The sequence below is a fragment of the Canis lupus genome, chromosome 3, assembly GCF_011100685.1.
Source record: "Canis lupus familiaris isolate Mischka breed German Shepherd chromosome 3, alternate assembly UU_Cfam_GSD_1.0, whole genome shotgun sequence".
In the NCBI taxonomy this organism is placed as follows: domain Eukaryota; kingdom Metazoa; phylum Chordata; class Mammalia; order Carnivora; family Canidae; genus Canis; species Canis lupus.
In genome coordinates, this window is record NC_049224.1 from 91,789,140 (window position 1) to 91,805,841 (window position 16,702).

Genomic DNA, 16,702 nt, shown 5'->3' on the forward strand with positions numbered 1-16,702 from the left:
ACACCTTCCTGTTTTGATTTCTTTCACAGTGAAAATTAAAAATTAATAGGTAATGATAAATTGAATCTTTTAGAAGGTTAGATGATACTTAAAACCCTATTGTTAGAAAATGAATTTATAACCAGTACATTGTTCTTGCTACTTTGTCCCATAATAGTGCAAAATTACTCTCCTTACAGCCTTCTTTGTTTATTTCTTTCTAGATGTCATCACTTTAATTTTAAAGTTACGCCTTCTCCCCTTACTATCAGTAGTTAGCTTTTTATATGAGACATTGCTGTGGAGAGTGGTAATTTTATTTGTATCAATAAAGTTAGTGTACTTAATGAATATTTTTCCCTCTTTTAAAGACTGTGAACCAGAAGAGCTGACTGACTGGTCTATGGATGAAAAATGTTCATTTTGTAACCTACAGAGAGAAGCAGTCAGTGTAAGTTTTAGTGCTATGAAATTATTTCTAAACTAATTGCACAATTGTAACACAATTTTTTTTAACTTAATTTGTTCTGAAAAGTGGTGACTTACAGTGGAAATTTAAATATTTGATTTTGGTAATGAGAAGAATTTTTTTAAAGTCTTTTGTTAGAAGTCTAACATTTAGCTTAACTTGCAAGTGAAATCACCGAAACACTCATCTTTTTTGCTTATTTCACATTTCTTCCTTATAGCTCCCTGACTCATGAAGTTCAGTTTAGATCTGATTTGTATTTGGTAAAGGACAGTGAGCTTGGAGGCTTGGTTTGGTTTGAGACCACCCTATAATCTGATTTCTTAGGAATCTGTAGTTGGAGGATAATGTGATACTACTATTTAGCCTTTTATTCTCTTGAAGTCGTTTGGATATCAGAGTTATTTCCTGTGTAAATGATTAAATATTTAGTGTCTACTATAAACAGGGCATAAACTAGGCAAGCAGCATCTTCTTGTATGTTGGGAAGTCCTAATTCTTTACTATTGTGAGAAAGGCTAAGAAGAAATGAGAACTTGAGAACTTGTACCCATTTGGGTCAGATTAGTGGGTAAACATACCTGCTTTGTTGTTAAACTCTCATTACTGGAATGCTTTATTATAGTAAATTTATTCAGCAATGTATTTTATCTACAGTCGCCACCTCCCTTTTGACTAGTTTTGCAAAGAAATAAAATTAATTTGGTATCAGAACTAAATTTCTTTTCTCCTGACTCCTGTCCCAAATTTTATGTTCTCCCTATGTAATTTGATATATAGAATAAATGAGCATTTAGAAAATTTTTTTCTTGCTATTTTTAATGGAATCACATGTGTAATAAAAATGATTTTTTTAATGTTTCTTTCTTATAATTTTAGGATTGTATACCATCTCTTGATTCTTCACAGTCAACACCAACGGAGGAACTATCATCTCAGGGCCAGTCCAACACTGAAAAGATTGAATGCCAAGCAGAAAATTACCTAAATGCACTCTTTCGAAAGAAAGGTAATATTGGTATACCTTGTCATCTAAAATTAGCAGTAGAAATATAGAATGTTTGTATTTTTCTTACACAAATTATTTTTTTTATGTGCCAGTCTTTACTCCATTTTTTATTATCCTTAGTTTTTCTTCATATTTTTGGGGACATTAGGATTCTCAATTACTGTAGCGCTAGTCTTCCTTTCACCACCCTTTTCTCAGTTCTCTCCTTGACTTTATCAGACATTTTCCTCACCTACTGAAATTTTTTTTATGCTTCTGGTCTTCCTTATTTTGTTGCTGTTCTCAAAACTTCAAAAGTTCTTTCATGTTCAATAAGTGGTAGATTACTACAAAGCTGTCTTTAGAAACGTAACAGTTAAATCATTTATCAGCCAGGTTGGAGTTTATTTGCTGGCTTGGGGCTTCACTGTTTCTTTGGTAGCTTGAATATTCTTACTTGACATTAAATGTCAAATGTTCTTTTTTGCTTCCTGTCTAAACTATTTAAACCAAATGAGGCTTGTTTCACTTGTTCACTTGATACATATGTATCAGAGAGAAGCAGTTTTTTTTTTTTTTATCTTAGTTACTTGAGAAAAATATAGAACCTTCCATTTTTTGTTCTTGGTAATTTCTGCAGTAATAGAGTGTCTTAATTTTTACCATGTAGATCCTTGGAATGAGTCATGGTGTAGGGGGAATGCAGGGTGGGAGGGGTTATCATTCCACCTCCCACTTTCCAGAGATCAAGAAAAACATTATTTCATCTAGGTGTTGAACCTGCTGCTGTATTCTTCTTTGAAATTAGGTTAATATTGGATATTTTTCTATTAAATGGATAACCTTTAGATTTTAATCAGTAATGTTGAAAATAGTCTTCGCTTTTGAGCAAGGAGGCTTTTGTTTAGTCGTCAGTGTTACGAGTTCTTTTGTGTGTTGAAATATAAGACTCCTCTGATTAGAAGAATCATTAGTACATTAAAAAGCTTAAAGTTAAGGGGCACCTGGATGGCTCAGTTAAGCATCTGACTCTTGATTTCAACTAAGGTCATGATCTCAGGGTTATGAGACGGCACCCCTTGTCAGGCTCCGTGCAGAGTGGGGAGTCTGAGATTTTTTTCCTACCCTCTCTCTCTTCCCCTCTCCACGTACACACATGTGTTCTCCTTCTATCTTTCTCTCTCTTAATAAAAAAACTTAAAACCAAAGAATCAAAAAACAAAAACAACAAAAACCTAAAGTTAAGAACTTTTTTTTTAAGTGCAGAGGACTTAAAATCTTTTCCTGTGTGTTACTGAAGTGCTAAATGTTCAGAAATTGGCATTTGTCTTTAAAAAACATGTTCTTGGGCAGCCTGGGTGGCTCAGGGATTTAGTGCTGCCTTCAGACCAGGGCGTAATCCTGGAGTCCCGGGATCGAGTCCCACATCAGGCTCCCTGCATGGAGCCTGCTTCTCCCTCTGCCTGTGTCTCTGCCTCTCTATCTCTCTCTCTCCCTGTCTCTCATGAATAAATAAATAAAATTAAAAAAACAAAAAAAATAAATAAATAAAAATAAACCACGTTCTTCTGGGGCACCTGGATGGCTCAGTTGGTTAAATGTCTGCCTTCGGTTTAGGTCATGATCCTAGGGTCCTCGGATGGAGCCCCACATTAGGCTCCCTGCTCGGTGGGGAGCCTGCTTCTTCATCTTTCCCTCTTATGCTCTCTTGCTCTCTCTCCTTCTCCCTCTCAAATAAATAAATCTCTTTAAAAAAAAAAGTTCTTTCAGAATTTTCAAAGAGATTAACTTATTTGAAAGAGAGAGAGTGTGTGCACGCAAGCCAGGGGAGGGGCAGAGGGAGAGGAAGAAGGAGAATCTTACGTGGGCTCCACACTCAGCAGAGAGCCTGGTAGGGGAACTTGATCTCACAACCCTGACATCATGACCTGAGCCAAAATCAAGAGTCAGATGGTTAAACAACTGAGCTACCCAGACACCCCTAGAAATTTTTTATCTGAACCAATATTAAAAATATTTTTACAGGGATCCCTGGGTGGCTCAGCGTTTTAGCGCTGCCTTCGGCCCAGGGTGTGATCCTGGAGACCCGGGATCGAGCCCCACGTCGGGCTCCCAGCATGGAGCCTGCTTCTCCCTCTGCCTATGTCTCTGCCTCTCTCTCTCTCTCTCTCTCTCTCTCTGTGTGTCTCTCATAAATGAATAAATAAATAAATAAATAAATAAATAAATAAATAAATCTTTAAAAATATTTTTTTACATACTTTAAGAACTTTATAGCATATTAATTTAGAGGATTTTATTCTGCCAATGTATTTATACTCACGAGAAGAGTTATGTAATAGACTTCTATCACTAAGAATGGGAAGAAATGTACACATTAACATACATGCACACAGTAAGTTTCACTCACCTTAGAACTCATTACACAATCTCCTTTTTCTTGAGTAATTTATAATGGTAGTAGCTAGAATTATCAGTAATAATAATGACCTATAATTTTTGATAGTGTGGAGTAACCTGTGCTCCGTTGCCCTATTAAGAGTAATCAGAAAACACTTGGTACTATTTCAGCTGATTCAAGCATCTGGGTCTTCAAGAGGTCTCCTACCAAAGGTTGGGTGAGTGTTCATGGATATTTAGTGACCTCTCCATTTGGGGATAATCTTGGTGATGTCTGAGGTCTTTGAAGGATTGCAGAGTTTTTAAGTGGAAGATTCTTACTAGTTTTTTTTTTGCTTTACTTCAGGTCTTACCTTTGTTAATTCCTTTATTTGTAGTCCAGCATGACTATCCAGATTTAATTAAACAAGGATTTTTCTACTCATTTACTTGGTTTTGATTTTGTTCTTTATTTTTAAATTTTCTTTGAAAATTTTAGAGGTTTCCAGTATGGTCCAATTAGGATAAAGGCCAGAAGATAATAATAGCAGTATCTTTAAGTGATAACAAACTCCTTCATTTGTTAATCCTTCTGTTAACTTTACATGGAAATAAAAGGTATAAACATGTTTTTAAAGATAAGAAACATTTCTGAGTCTTTGGTGTAACAAATATATTGTTGATAAAGCATATTGTTTGTGAAGTTTTGATTCCTGAAAAGTTCCCAAATTACAGCCACTTTCAGGAATTCTGGATACTCTTAACATTAGTGTCACTAATACTTTACATATACTGATCTTTTGCTCAGTTTGAGAAACATGTATGTTAATTATCCTGCCAAAACACAAAGAAATCTTTTAATAGCTTTATTGTAGCTTGTTTATTATTTTTCCTAACTATGGTTTTGAGACAATTATAATGATAATGTAATCTGTTATTAAGAACCCACTACACAGGATAATGATAATTGATGTCATCAGTTCTGATTGAGCACTAAAACCTTTTTATGCCTTGATCTCATTTAATCCAAAAACAATGTTGAGGTAGGTACTGTTATCATTTTAACAGGTAGAGACAATGAAACACAGAGAAGTTAACTAATGTCTTTTAGTTCTGTTATAAACATTTGAGTCCTCAAGAAGTTTAAAAAGAGTTAAAAAGTGTTCTGTGTGAGAAGTACCAAGATTTTTTTATGTACTAAATAGGAAAACTTTTCTGTTATCTACTACTTGGCCACCTAGGATTAGAATTATCTTAATTGCATTAGGCAGACTACAGAAGACCTATGAGAAATGCTATATTTCTCATACATTTCCATTTTTCCTTTAAATGAACTATAAACAGTTTTTATGATTAGTTTCCTAATAAAGTTTAATAATAGATTGAGGAAACTGAAATACTAAATACAGTTTGGTCAATCCCTTGTAATTAGAAGGTAGTCAAAAATACGTTTTCAGGAATAAATAGAATGGGGAGGTAGGTGGGGGTTAGCATTTAGTCCAGAGCCAAACTTCAACTAGTTTTGAATATTTTTGAGAAATTTTTCAAAATTGAATTCCTTCTAGGGGGTAACCTTAAAATTCTCTAGAGAATAAATTAGAATGAAGGCTCCATGATACTAGGCACTTTGTTTTATTAATTCCAGTATCCTCAGTATTTAGAACAGTACTTTTCATATCCTCAGTAAATATTTCTTGAACACAGATATGAATACTAATAAACTGCCCAGTATCTTCCAGCTTCTCTACATACTCTGGTATTAGTACTTGTTTTATTTGGAGAAAGAAGTTAAATTAGCATGCACGTATAATTTACCTTTCCCAATTTTGTACTTAAGTTTATTACTGTGTATATCAGTCAGTTTGTTTTGAAGTGTGTAGAAACATAGGCACAGAGATATAAAATGCCTTTTTCAAAGTATCCCCATGATATGTAAGCTAAATTATCCTGACTTATAGCTTCACATTGTCTGATTACCTGAAACAGTATAAGTTCCTGGCTTATGATTCAGGAAGATGTCTCATCTTTTATTTTTAAATTAAAGAAGGCTACTTGACTAAGTTGAAAAGATAGTATACACATAGTGGTTGAATGAATCATATTGCTAAATATATGATGAAATGAAATCTTTCTTCATCAAAATATATATGTTTCTCCTGCTTTATCTTTTATCCTCACACACGTTTAGCATTCATGTAACTGCTATTATGGGTTTTTTTTGTTTTCAGAGAGCTTTCCTGATGGATTTGATCCAGTTAGTTGAAAGCTGCTATTAACCAACCCTTTCCCCTTAAATTAATTGGTAGCCAGGTTTTATTTAAACTCTTTCAACCTTTTCTCAATACAGATCCTTTTCCTTTTAAACTCTTAATTTTCTAGTTTTATACTATATCAAATAAATATTAATATAGCTCACTAATCAGTTGGTTATGACTGATAATAAGGCATTTGATTTCTTAGAAACAGGGGTGTTGATCTTTTAGATTGCTTTTCTTTAAATGCAGGCATCCTTGAGTGACTATGTAGATTTGACCTGATTCATTCAAGCCCTGAATGTTTCTTATAGACATGTGCCTTTATGGGGTCATGTGGGTCATACATTGAATTAATTTCTCATATATGGGCTGCCTTTTGGAACTCTCAGGAAATTGTATATTAGTGCCATAAAATAATTCACATATTGTTACCACATTCAAAGGTGTTTATGAAAAGATTTTTCTTGTTTTGTCATATACCTGGAAGATATGAATGGAATCCTAAGAAAATACATTTAAAATTATAACTGGGTTTTTTGCAATTCCAGTAAAATCACCTTTCTACTGCAGTACCATCCATAACAGGAATTAGAGGCCAACTATTAGGTCACTCATTATTATCTAGATTTTTATCTCCTTTTATCTTTTTTATTCTTGAATTTGAGTCAGCTATCTATTACAAGCACCTGAATTTCTGTTTTGTCTTCTGGAACTTGTCTTTCATCCACAAAATCTCCTGTGTCCTCAGTCTTTTAATGTTCCCTTTATTTTATTTCTGTAACTCATCTACATATTCATAAAAGATGTTTTTGTAGCCCTCTCCCTTTCTGGCTGTTTTTAATTCTTTGCTTTATGTAATATAGGGTGATACCATTGGCAGGCAACCTCTAATATCTTTATAGCTGCTTTCCCATCGTTTATTGGCTCTTCTTAAAACTCTGAGCTCCTTGGAAGCACAGAACACCAAAACTATTTCATCTACATTATCATGTTGTGGACCTCCACCAGCATTTTCACTTTCTTCCTCCCAAATATTATTCCCATCACAATTCTTAATGACTTCAAATTTTATTTAGATGCTACATTAAAAACTCTGGCCTCTCAGTTATTTGATCTCTTAATTTCCAATGATCTTTTCCTCCATTCCCCTCAAGCCATCTTTACCCATTTTTATTCCTAGACTTGCCACCTCTCAAATCTTATTTCAACCATCTCTTTCTCTGTCTACAATTTTATTCCAATACTCCTTCCTCCTTTTCTTAACCTCATTATAACTTCCAGTCTATTGACCACACGGATTTTCACTCTTCATTGTCTCCTGGACATGACTTAAGACTTCACTTCTGTCCTTACTCAGCTTAGGTACTGTGCTTGATCACTGTGATCATCTTTCATATAAAATCTTAACTCTATTGCCTCTCTCTTCCTTTGTCATATTTGCTTGTTAGAACTTTCTCTGTGTCCAATTCCTCATTTATTACACACTTGCCCTGGACCAGCTGAACATGACTGGAATAAAGAACCCAATTATACTGACCTTCTCAGTCTCATTTAGTCCATTTCCTCTCTTTCAGGTAGTTATTTTATGTCTTTTTTTTAATCTCTCCAACAACCAATAATCACACTTGCTTTTTATAGCATCATTACCTTCTAACATATATAATTTACTTATTTTATTTATTGTTCATTGTCTTTCTTCTGCTGCTAGAATATAAGCACCATGAGGAATTAGATTTTGTATTTTTGTTGACCAGTGTCTCAAGCATCTGACACATAGCAGATGCTTAGTAAATACTTATCATCTATACTTTTACTGTCTTTACTTCTCAATTCTCCTACTCTTTTCAACCTGTCCCAATTAGAGTTTCTTTCTTAACACATCTCTAATTGTTTTATCAATTTCATTGGCAGTTCCATCTTGTACTGTTTAAAGGGAAGTTACCAGTTTTCATTTTACTTAACCTTTCAGCATCATTTGACAGAGTTGATCACTTCCTTATTCTGATTTCTATTCTTTTAATATTATTAGAATTAAAAGAATTATTTTTTTTATTCTTTCCTATTTTTCCCACAAATTGCTGCTTTCACATGCTCCTTGCTGGTTCTTAACTTCTTGACCTCTAAATGTTGAATAGTCCCAGAAGTTAATCCTTAGTTGTATTCTGTTCTGGATATACCTTAACTACATCATGGCCTCATTTCATCTTACAGCATTATGTGTGTGTTGATGACACCTAAATATTTAAACTAACCTTTTCTCTAGTTTTACCCTTTTATATGTAGCTGCCTAACTGATATACTCTTCATAAGATTATCTAAAGGCATCTCAAAAAATAAAAAAATAAAGGCATCTCAGAATGACCTATCTAAAACAGAACACTTGGTTTTATGCCCCTAAAATCTTCCTCCGCCCCAGACTTTCCCATCTTAGTAAACTATATCATTCTTAGCCTAGTTGGTCAGCTTCAAAAGCTACAAGCCTTCCTGATTCCTCAGTGTCTTTCATACCCACATATAACCTAACATCAAGTCTCATTGGCTCTGTCTTTAAAATTTACCCTAAATCTGGCCATGTTTTGCCACTTCTGTTGCTACCACCCTAATTCAAGATACATCTTCTCTGGTATATACTATTAAAGAGCCTCATAACTCATGTCTCTGCTTCTACTTTTCCCTTCCCAACAATTCATTTTTATACAGAGAAGGCTAATATATCTAAAGCCTAAACCATGGGGCACATGGGTGGTCAGTCATCCAAGTGTCCAGCTCTTGATTTCAGCTCAGGTCATCATCTCAGGGTTGTGAAATCGAGCCTCACATTGGGCTCTGCGCTCAGTGGAGAGTCTGCTGAAGATTCTCTCTCTCTCTCTCTCTCTCTCTCAAGTAAATAGATCTTAAAAAGAACAAAGAAAGCCTAAACCAGATCATTAATTTCTCTGCCCAAAAACTTCCAGTGACTTTGAATGTCACTTAGGATAAAATATGTCAAGGACTCTAGTTGTGCCTCCTTTTTTTTTTTTTTCTTTTAAGATTTTATTTATTCATGACAGAGAGAGAAAGAGGGAGAGGGAGAGACACAGGCAGAGAGAGAAGCAGGCTCTCCATGCAGGAAGCTTGACGTGGGACTCAATCCCGGGTCTCCAAGACCACACCCCAGGCCAAAGGCAGCACTAAACTGCTGCACCACTGGGGCTGCCCTTTTTGATCACATTTCTTATTGCTCATTCTTTTGCAGACTGATGGCTTTTTGCTTTTCCTCAAATGTGCTAACCTTATTCCTATGTCAGGGTCTTCATACTTGCCTCATACTTGCCATCTAGAATCCTGTTTCCACAGTGAGCATTGCTCACTCCTTCATATCACCAGACTCCTAGCTTTGACCATCCATGCTCCACTCATTTATTTATGATAACTCATCTCAGTCATTCTCTTTTCAATTATTCTGCTTTTTTGTTTGTTTGTTTCCCAAGACTTTCTTTTAAAGTCTGTTACCTGCTACTTCTAGAATGTAAGGACCAATAAGACAGGGATTTTGTCTGTTTTGGTATATCCCCAGCACCTAAAATAGTATCTAATACAGTTAATGCTCAGTAACTTAATGGAGTGCATGTAAGTCATTTAGAAAAGGAATGTTTTAAAGATCAAAAGCAATGCTTTAAAATCATGATTCTCTATCCACAGTGTTTTAAAATGTGATTCACAGCAATAGTAGGTAGACCTTTACAAAATTTGTAGTGAGACCTTGAAGGTAACAAGCAAGTACCAATATCCTAAGATGTGCTAGGAATCAGCCTAAAAAACTAAAAATATAAGTGATTCTAAATTTCTCTCAGCAATATTTAGTCAATGAATTATTCTTTAAGTGGTTTGCACAATCCTAATAACATTTTGAGGAAATTATTTAAATTTTGGAGAAGCAACGGTTCTTCCATTTATCTTTATATAATTCTTTGCGAATTTATCTAAATTATTTCTTTGCATATTCTCCTTCAATTGAGAAAATATAGTTCACTAGGTAAAAAGGAAGACCTAATTCTCAGCAGAGGTATAATTCTAGTTGGCGCCCAATTTTATTAATTACCATCTGTCCTTGGGTATTATTTCTTCCCAATGCTCTGTCTCTAATATGTCAGATAATTAAACCAGCTTGTATCAAATATGTGTAGTAATCTATGTGTGCTATTCAAAACACTTTATAACCAGAGTCCTACTAACCAGAGTATAACAAGAAAAAGCGCTTTTATGTGGAAGTAACAGAAGAACCAATATGTGCTGTTTTAACTATTGAGGATCAACACATTATTTTTTAAATCTTTGTGTAATATTTTTATGGTTTTCTTGAGTGACTCATAAACTCACCAACTGTTTATCACCTGTGTGTTCTTTTATAGAATACTACCATTTTAGTTCTTGTTTTCCCTTGAGTATGGCTTTTCCCAAAGCAAGACTGGCATGTTGGGCTTTATAAAACACATTTCTGTGCATGTTTAGAGAAATTCATCTATTCAGCAAAGATCTGGTAAGCTTCTTTCTACATGCGGGTACCATACCAATTAACAGAAGACCAAAAACTATCCCAGTCCTCATGGGCTCTTATATTCTAGTGAGGGAAAGCAGATATTAAACAGGTGAGTTGTATTTGTGGTTGAATGTGCATGTGTGTGTACACATACACACATATCTCTAATATACATGGACACATATGAATATATATACACATATATATGTGTATAAGTGCTCTGGAGACAAAGCAGGTAGAGCAGCTTAGGAAATGCCAGGAGAGAAGTGATGATCACAGTTTTACAAAGGGCAGTCAGATGACATTTGAGCAAAGATGTAAAAACAGAACAGGGTAGCGAACTACTGAAATCCTAGGGGAAATGCATTTCAAAAGTTAAAGATAATACCAGTTTTGAAAAATTATAGATGAATCATGTGGTGGTGATTGCCACTCCCATTCCTCAGTTTTAAAGATTATTTTGCTTTTATTTATTTTTTTTTATTAAACTTTTTTTAAGATTTTTTATTTATTCATAGAGATGCAGAGAGAGAGAGAGGCAGAGACACAGGCAGAGGGAAAAGCAGGCTCCATGCAGGGAGCTCGAGTGGGACTCCATCCAGGGTCTCCAGGATCATGCCCTGGGCTGCAGGTGGCACTAAACCGCTGAGCCACCGGGGCTGCCTGATTATTTTGCTTTTAAAGACCAATCTAAAATGAGAGCATTTTAAAGCAGGCAGAAGATTTAGAGATTGTTTCTGTTCCTTTACATACAAAGAAATCACAGTTATATAAGTTGACCAAGGAACATGTGCTAAGTAAATAATGAAATAATGTAAGATAATTAGTTATTACCAGTAGCACTTAGTAAAATTTTTTAAAAGGCAATTGTTTGTTTGTTTGTTTGTTTGTTTGTTTTTCATGAAAGACACAGAGAGAGAGAGCGAGGCAGAGGCAAAGGCAGAGGGAGAAGCAGGCTCCCTCCATGGAGCTTGATACGGGACTTGATTGATCCCAGGACCCCGGTATCACAACCTGAGTCAAAGGCAGATGCTCAACCTCTGAGCCACCCAGGTGCCCCTAAAAAGGCATTTTAAAAAATGTTCAACTAATGTATTATAGAGTTGCCTGAGTGAGGTTTTATGGAAAGAGATAGAAGCTTTAGTCCCTGTTGCTGCTTGGGTGGTGAGTAATGTAAGCCAGAGTGAGCCGGTGAAGTAGTAAACAGGTAAATTCAAATGCCTGAAGTTCATCAATGTCTGAATCCCTGGAAAAAGCAACAGTATTTAAAAAAAAAAAAAAAACAGAAATTAAAAACTATCAATGGATGAACTATTTAAGTTCCTTTCACTACCAGTGTTTCATCTCCTGGTCACCTAAGATTTTCCTTGCAGTTTCATTTTTTCACATGTGGAGTCTTCTATCATAATCAAATTCACTTGTAGCCATAAACATTTTATCTGTTATGATTCAAACTGATGATGAGCATCAAGTTGAAAGATTTTCTCAATCATGAACTCCTCACTGTGTGGTGTTAGCAGTTCTTTAACATTTTCACTGTCTAGATCATTAAATCTAGCCTCCTTGACAAGATGGAGGACTTTTTGTTTTATATTCAGCATTTCCTTTAACTTCTAGAGTTAACAAAAAAAAATGCTGGTTTCTTTCGTGCATCTTATATTGTTTGTTGTGATACTTCTTCTGAATTCTCATTCACCTAAGACTATCTTTTTACCAAAACTTTTATAAATCCTGTATCTAGAAATGTCAAATGTATTAGCACCCCGCAGCAGATACTCATACTCAAATGTGAAAAATAAAAATCTGTATCATGTGGGCATAGCTACACTGATCTACTTTGTCAGAATATAGCCCGCCATAGGGGACAACCATGAGATGGGACATAAATGAATTTACTATTGTTTTAATAGCGTCTAGTTTCTACATACCTCCTGTACTTCAAAAACATCTCTGCAGTGAGAGCATTATTCTCATATTTAAGATGATGTGTGATTCATAATACATCATAGTGTATGAGACTGTAGACCTTACCCATTGGCTATTTAAGAGATTTTAAAGGATAATTTTGATTCTGCAAAATGATTTTTTGTCAATTTTTGAAAACTCTACCATATTCCCTACGTACTCTTAAAACTTGATATTCATATATTTGAACTCTGGAGGCAAGGAGTATCTTGATTTTATTTTTTTCCTTTTCAATTCCTTATAAATACTTACTGTTTTTTGAATTGTTTTGGCTAAAGATATAAAAAACACAGAAGACACTCTTTAACATGTGGTACCATTCAATTTATGAACAGCTGATTATACATTTAGAAAATGATGAAAATAGGGGATCCCTGGCTGGCTCAGTGGTTTAGCACCTGCCTTTGGTCCAGGCTGTGATCCTGGAGTCCCGGGATCGAGTCCCACGTTGGGCTCCTGGCATGGAGCCTGATTCTCCCTCCTCCTGTGTCTCTGCCTCTCTCTCTCTCTATGTCTATCATAAATAAATAAATAAATACATTTTAAAAAATGATGAAAATGTATCTTTTAAAACGCATCTATTAAAGAATGCATGTTCATGCACACTGCCTTTATGTTATGATGGAATAACATGGCTCAGCTGTCTATGAGTTTTTAAGTTTTTAAGATACCATAAAGCAGGGCACTTGATGGGATGAGCACTGGCTGTTATGCTATATGTTGGCAAATTGAACTCCAATTTAAAAAAAATATGTAAAAAATAAATAAGTAAATAAAATTTACATAGAGGGAAAAAAAAAAGATACCATAAGGCAGTTTGGTTCAGGCATATTGCCACATGTCTAGGCAAATACAGGAGGAGCCTACACAAAAGATGATGCAAAAGTGGTTTCCTAGTCAGCTTTCACCTTCTCAGTTGCTATATTTCAGGTGTCTTAAGATTTTAGTCTATGAAATAATATGTCTCTAAGATTTTTTATAAGAATTGATATGTATAAATTTATTCATAAATTCTCCTGCCACAAATTTTATGTCTGTGTTAGATGCTGTGAAAATAAAGGTTTGGTTTTTAAAAACTTTTTGGAAGAATCTATGTGTCTTAGAGGTCTGCTTTTCTCTGGTTTTTTCTTTTTAAATTTTGTCTCTAAGTTTTCAAGTTCTTCATGGTATTTTAAGCTACAACATTTATAAAATAAGTAAGATTTATTTATTTAAAGCGTTTATGTATTTGAGTGAGAGCAAGCAAGCACCAGCAGGGGGAAGGAGCAGAGAAGCAGACTCCCTATGGGGATCCCTGGGTGGCTCAGCGGTTTAGCGCCGCCTTCAGCCCAGGGCTTGATCCTGGAGTCCCGGGATCGAGTCCCACATCCGGCTCCCTGCATGGAGCCTGCTTCTCCCTCTGCCTGTGTCTCCGCCTCTCTCTCTCTCTGTCTCTCTGTCTCTCTCGTCTGTCTCATCTCTCATGAATAAATAAAGTCTTTAAAAAAAAAAAAAAAAGAAGAAGCAGATTCCCCACTGAGCAGGGAGCCTGACCTGGGACTCAATCCCAGGATCCTGGGATCATAACCTGAGCCGAAGATAGACAGTTAACCAACTGAGCCACCCAAGCACCCCTAGTTTGTATAATTTTAAAACAGTGATTATCTCTGTGTTACATACCTAAAGATAGCAGGTTGTTAGGTGAGTTTAGAGTAAAAACTACTGACAAATTTTTTGTCCATTTTTTTTAAGAGATGTCATTTTTAAAGTGTAAATATAGAAAAATGTCATTACACTTGTAAGTAACATGTCTGAAACTTTAATCAATAATACTTAAATTATCTATTTCCTCTTGATATCTTAAAGGTTAAACATGATTGCAGTCTCCCTGGAAATTTAAGACAGCCCAACATACTAAATTGCGTGATATTAGAATCTCAGGATTAGAGCCTTCTAAGGGAAAAAGTAAACTTTTAATGGCCAGAGAAATTAGCCAAGGACTGAAGTATTTCATATGTCCTGAACTGGCATAAAAAGGTGAAAGAGTATGCTGCTTTTCAGCTAATTTTTTCCAGATAATTTTCTCCATAAACTGTAGCTTTATGAATGAGAAAATCTAGTGTAAAAACTACCTGAATTATAGGCCAGATACTGAATCAATCTACTATCTCTTGCTGTTTTATAAAATGTTGAAGTTTTGTCTTCTCATAATTTTGAGTCTGATATTTTCAGATTCTTAATCTCACATAAAGATCATTTTTAAATGTAATTTTATAGCATTTATTAAACATGCTCTAACACATGAGCTTTCATTTCTGTCTCATTTAATATGATATGTAATTCTGTTTTAACGAATCACCTATTCCCTGTGGTACTTTGGAACCTCATTTTTTCTGAATTTCTCTTATCAACATACAGGGAGTATAGGATTCTAGCAGAGAATCAGATACCATACTTGTGAAATGTGATAAGTTAGTTTATAAATTGCCATCTTGCCATTTTTAGCTTATATATAATTTGAACTGTCCGTTACAGTTTCCTACTTGCTCTTGGCTAGTTGTGCATTATATCCACAGCATGCTCACACTGTTTTATAAGGCTTATTAGTTAGTAATATTGATTTTTTAGTAACAATTAGCAGTTACCCCTGCCTTTTTCCATATAAATCCATATTTTTATGGGCATGTGTGAGTTTTCCTCCTTCAGATGTTTTGAGTGAAGTCTTCTAAAATGTTTCTATCCTTGACAGAAGGAGCAAAGCATAAGCTTTACAATGAACAGCTATGGATTCAAATCTTCCCCACCGTGTGTTATGTGATTCTGACAAATGTCATACCCTTTTTGTGATTTATCTTTCTCATCTGCAGAAAAGGCACAATAATTACAGCTGTTTATACTCTATTGTCTGTCCTCACCTACCAAAAATATAGTTTTGCTAAAATAGAAGATATTAGTTTAGATTTTAATGTTTTAGTCATTGATATGTATACTATGTGTTCATTAGTAGCTTCTGGTAGAAAGACTGTGGGCTATGGAGGCAAATCTAGATGTGTTGCTTATAGTTTTTTTTCCCCATTAAATTAGCTGTGATAAAAAAAAAATTAGCTGTGATATTGGACAAGTTATATAATACTCTATCATTGTGAAGATTAATACAAGGTAAATGAAACATTCAGCTTAATGCCTTATTGTAATGGGCATCCAGTGAGAATAACTCCATGGTGGATTGCACTAATTTTTGTTGCTTTTGTTGTGTGAGCAACTAAGCACTGGCATCTAAATGACCTGCTCTAATCATTTGTAGGCATAGTAGTTAAAAGGTCAGATTTTAGATTAGACCTAGAGTCTAGTCCTGGCTGAACTGCTTATTCAGCCTTGTGTGACCTCAGACAAACTTTCTAACATTCTTCAGACTTGTTTCCATTTTTTATAGAACAGGAATAATTCTAGCTTTTTCAAAATGATTATTGTGATGATTAAGAGAGCTTGATGCAAACTCACCAAATTGTATATATTAATTATGTGCAGTTTTTTTGTTTTTTTTTGTTTTTTTTTTTGTTTTTTTTTTTTTTTTTATTCATGATAGTCACACACAGAGAGAGAGAGAGGCAGAGACATAGGCAGAGGGAGAAGCAGGCTCCATGCACCGGGAGCCCGACGTGGGATTCGATCCCGGGTCTCCAGGATCGCGCCCTGGGCCAAAGGCAGGCGCCAAACCGCTGCGCCACCCAGGGATCCCTAATTATGTGCAGTTTTTGTATACCAGTTATACTTCAATAAGATGGAGAAGCAGAGATAATATATGTAAGGACACAATAATCTAAAACTGCTGTTACTGTTATTTATTAGTCATTATCGTCATTACTTAGAATGACACTAAATCAACAAAGGGAGATCATTGGAGCTTAGCTGCCACATTAAATCTTCTAATTGTTTAGAATATCGTCCTTAGGATTCCATGAATTAATAGCTAACATCAAGACCATAGAGTCTCAAAATAATGCTTCAAAACTGTCAGCAGTAAATGTCATATTCTTTGGATGCTCTGAGGAAGTAGAATTGTCAGCAAAATAGGATACAAATTACAGTGTTCTTTGTGTGTATTTTGTACAAATAAAAAGTCACTTTTGTGCTTCAATTTCTTAGTTGATAAATGGAAAACTTTTTGC

The 16,702-nt window shown here is 35.0% G+C and overlaps 1 protein-coding gene across 11 annotated transcripts in view; it reads left to right on the forward strand.

The window, feature by feature from the left end:
* The window catches only part of LCORL (ligand dependent nuclear receptor corepressor like), a 150,050-nt gene that overhangs the window by 53,322 nt on the left and 80,026 nt on the right, over positions 1 to 16,702 (forward strand). For 9 of the 11 annotated variants that reach the window (XM_038533600.1, XM_038533597.1, XM_038533598.1 and 6 more), the window contains 2 exons: positions 351 to 430; positions 1,328 to 1,457. In XM_038533600.1, the coding sequence (XP_038389528.1) occupies positions 383 to 430; positions 1,328 to 1,457 (178 nt within the window). In that variant the 5' untranslated portion in view covers positions 351 to 382. Of the gene's footprint in view, positions 1 to 350; positions 431 to 1,327; positions 1,458 to 4,007; positions 4,055 to 10,461; positions 10,590 to 16,702 lie in introns of all 11 variants that reach the window. The other 2 variants (XR_005357408.1, XM_038533606.1) reach the window with 2 other exon arrangements.